The 3,445-nt window shown below is 35.0% G+C and overlaps 1 protein-coding gene across 1 annotated transcript; it reads right to left on the reverse strand.

The window, feature by feature from the left end:
• Positions 1 to 721: 721 nt before the first annotated feature.
• Positions 722 to 2,813, reverse strand: LOC110621950 (premnaspirodiene oxygenase). Its single transcript, XM_021766254.2, has 2 exons — positions 1,640 to 2,813; positions 722 to 1,547 (listed from the first exon to the last, which is right to left on the reverse strand). Exons 1-2 carry the CDS (start codon positions 2,612 to 2,614, stop codon positions 888 to 890), a joined length of 1,635 nt encoding a protein of 544 aa, XP_021621946.1. The 5' UTR covers positions 2,615 to 2,813; the 3' UTR covers positions 722 to 887.
• Between the last annotated feature and the right edge of the window lie 632 nt (positions 2,814 to 3,445).

Here is a 3,445-nt window from a genome sequence, read left to right on the forward strand (position 1 = left end):
AGTCAATAGATGGTTACTTCTCTTAATTTTTGTACGATTACTTTCGGCGTAATATATTTTTGATGGAAACAAAAAACTCTTAATTTTCGTATGGAATTTTTTTGTAATTTTTTACATTTTGATGGTTACTTCTCAGTCAATAGACAAGGATTGGGAGGAGGCCTTTAGTTAATGTGTAAGAGTCATGAATTGTTTCTGTAGTTGCCTTTTCTTCAAATTTTATTGATTCGGTTGTTTCGGAAGATAATGTTCAATGGAAGTTTACTAGTTATTATGTGTTTCCGGAATCGCAACGATGATACTAGTCTTGAAACTTTATTCTAGTTTTATCTCGTAAAAACTCTTTTTGGTAACTTTATTCGGGAGACTTTAATTATTTATGTTGGAGAGATAAAAAAAATAGTATTTTTACCAAATTATCTTATATAGAATTTAGACAGGCACTTGAAGAGCATTTTTATCAAATTATCTTATGCATGGATTTAATTTTAAATGATTATAAATTTTTGTTTTCTGTTAGATAAGTTCATCGTACTGCTCATACTTTGGTCAAAAAATCTATCAAAAATAATCGTCTCTCTTTGAGATGATATCCTTTTTATTTAATGAAATTTTATTAATATAATCAATAATTTTACTTGAAAAAAAAAATAATACATCTAATATCCCAGTTCAGAAGCAGCAGTAGATCTACTTTTGGAACTACCGTTAAAATAGGAAATAGGAGAGAAGAGACAATAATATTTATTTTCTAAGTGATGCAACCGTTAATTAGTAAGTTATTACAGATTGCTGCATTTCAAGTTTCAAAGCCTTATGTAATATAATCAAGTAATGAAAGATGTAAAAGGAACTGAAAATGAATTTTTTTTTTTTGTCTGGATCAACTAATTGAGAACTTTCATGGCCTCCAAGAGTTGGGAAGAATCATCCATGGAGGGCTTGTAAGGAATTGGAATCAGCTGCAAACCATTCTTTCTTCCAACTGTGGCTCCAAAGGCTTCTGTCATGTCTAAATTTTCTGGGGTGACTCCTTCTGGCAACTTCCAATCAAAATGGTATAGTAACCTTGCAAGAGGAAGCTCCATATTTGCCAGACCAAATGCTATGCCTGGGCAAATTCTTCTTCCAGCTCCAAATGGGACAAACTCAAAATCCATCCCTTTAAAATCCACTGAACTTTCCATGAATCTTTCTGGTTTAAATGTGTCAGCGTCAGGCCAACTCTCTGGATCTCTCCCTATTGCCCATGCATTGACTATGACCTTGGTTTTCACAGGCAGTTCATACCCATCAATCACACAACTTTGACTGCTTTCTCTTGGAAGCAGCAATGGTGCTGGAGGATGTAGCCTTAGAGTTTCTTTTAGAACTAAGGGCAAGTATTTCAATTGCTGAACATCTGATTCTCGGATTGTTTTCTTCCCTTTAAAAGCTTCCCTTACTTCATCCTGCGCTTTCTTCAGAACTCTTTGATCTTTGATCATTTCCGACATTGCCCATTCTACTGTTGTTGAAGAAGTGTCTGTTCCAGCAGTGAACAAATCCTGAAACAATAGCAAAAGATTTTCTACATGTTAATTTCAGACATTTAAAACTACATATATAGACAGACAAGATGATAACAACCAGAACTAACCAGAATGACAGCTTTGAGGCTGTTGGATGTTACAGGACACTGAAGTTTGCCACTTCCTTGAAGCTTTAGGAGAACATCAACAAGGTCTTCTTTCTCTGATTCAAGTTCACTGCTGCTTTTGCTCATCAGTTTTTTCTTGTGTTCATCTATGATATTGCCGAAGACTCTGCCCAATTCATCTCGAAGTCTCTCTAATTTGCCTTTGACTCCACTGATTACGTGAAGGAACTCAACAGAAGGATACAAATCAGCTATACCGAAACCTCCTGCCAATTGTGTTGCTTCCTTGGTCAGTGCTATGACTGTGTCCTGATCTTCGCATTCGTCTCCAAATGCTGCTTTGCAGGTTATCACATTTGTCAGATGGAAAATCTTTTCGCTGAAATTAATCACTCTCCCTGCAGATCTCTCAACTGAATCTATGAGTTTTGAGACCTCATCTTCACGAAGAGAAGAGAATGATGCAACCCTTTTAGGCCCCAAGAGTTCTGTCAAGCTAAGCCTTTTCATCTGCTTCCAATAGTCACCAAGTGGAGAGAAAGCGATGTCTAAACCACCATATGTTACTATTTTAGATGCAAGAATTTCTGGCCTCTGTGCAAAGATAAGATCATGTGTCTTCATCACCTCTTGAGCCATTCTGGGGTTTGATACAACAACAGCAGAAATTTCACCCAGTTGCAGGTGCATAAGGGGTCCATATTCCTTGGCGAGTTCAGCAAGAACATGATGAGGCTGTCCACCTGCTAAGTTGTGCAGGTTTCCAATAATAGGCAGTTTCATAGGCCCTGGAGGCAGCCTTTTGTGTAAGGTCTCGGCAGAAGCTTCAGTTTTCTGGCAATAAATTTTCAGGCGAACAGAAGCAGAAGGAGGATGAAAATGGACAGACATGGTGGAAGCTGGTGCTCCCACCTTTGTTGGGGACAAAGCAAGTACTCCCATCTTTGAAGGTGATGAGAAGGTTAGAGATTCCATGTTTACAGAGAAGAAGTGAACAGGTTAATTAGGTTAAGTTGGAACCTGTCTGCCCTGGAACTTGCTGATGAGTTGCTATTTTATATGCAGAAATTGAAGGATGCAGTATTTGAAGTTTCAGCTTTCAAATTATACAGCATCACTTTGTTGAAAATTTAACTGTGCCAAATAAAAAATTTTATTTTTCCAATTATGAAATCACCCAGATCCTTCTTATTCATAAATGGAGTTGCGATTGCAAGTATGGAGAAAGTGACAATTTAATATTCTCAGGTGCACGGTACTTGTTTTCCAGCCGCCAATAATATCTTTGAATTTTTAATTACTTGGTCAAATCTATTCAGCTGGCTGAGATATTATTATTTGTTTTGATTAATAAAATATTCAGATACAACCACAACTACGCAATGAATATTAAATTACTTGAGATCTACAATATCAGGACTTAATCAACATGCAATTTTGTCAGGTATCACAAGCATAATAAAAATAAAAATTTTTAGATATTTGAAATGAATTTTATTGAATTATTTTTATAGTTCTAAGAAAATTATAGTTAGAATCCTAATTTTGTAAAAGTCCTTGACATAATTTTTATTGAGACATGCATGTTCTTGGATTTAAGGATCTTGCCTAACCTGAAAAAACGCTACTAGAACATGATCTCCTCATGGTCTGGTTCAGATCAAAATTTTAATACATATTAAGGTTATTTTCAAATATTCACAATTATTTACAGTATTATATTTATATAATTATTTTTAGTATTTTGGAGGTGAAGAAGAGAAGTGTATAATCTTTTCTTAAAAAATAATTTTATTTAAATAAAAT

Source organism: Manihot esculenta, chromosome 9, assembly GCF_001659605.2.
Source record: "Manihot esculenta cultivar AM560-2 chromosome 9, M.esculenta_v8, whole genome shotgun sequence".
In the NCBI taxonomy this organism is placed as follows: Eukaryota; Viridiplantae; Streptophyta; class Magnoliopsida; order Malpighiales; family Euphorbiaceae; genus Manihot; species Manihot esculenta.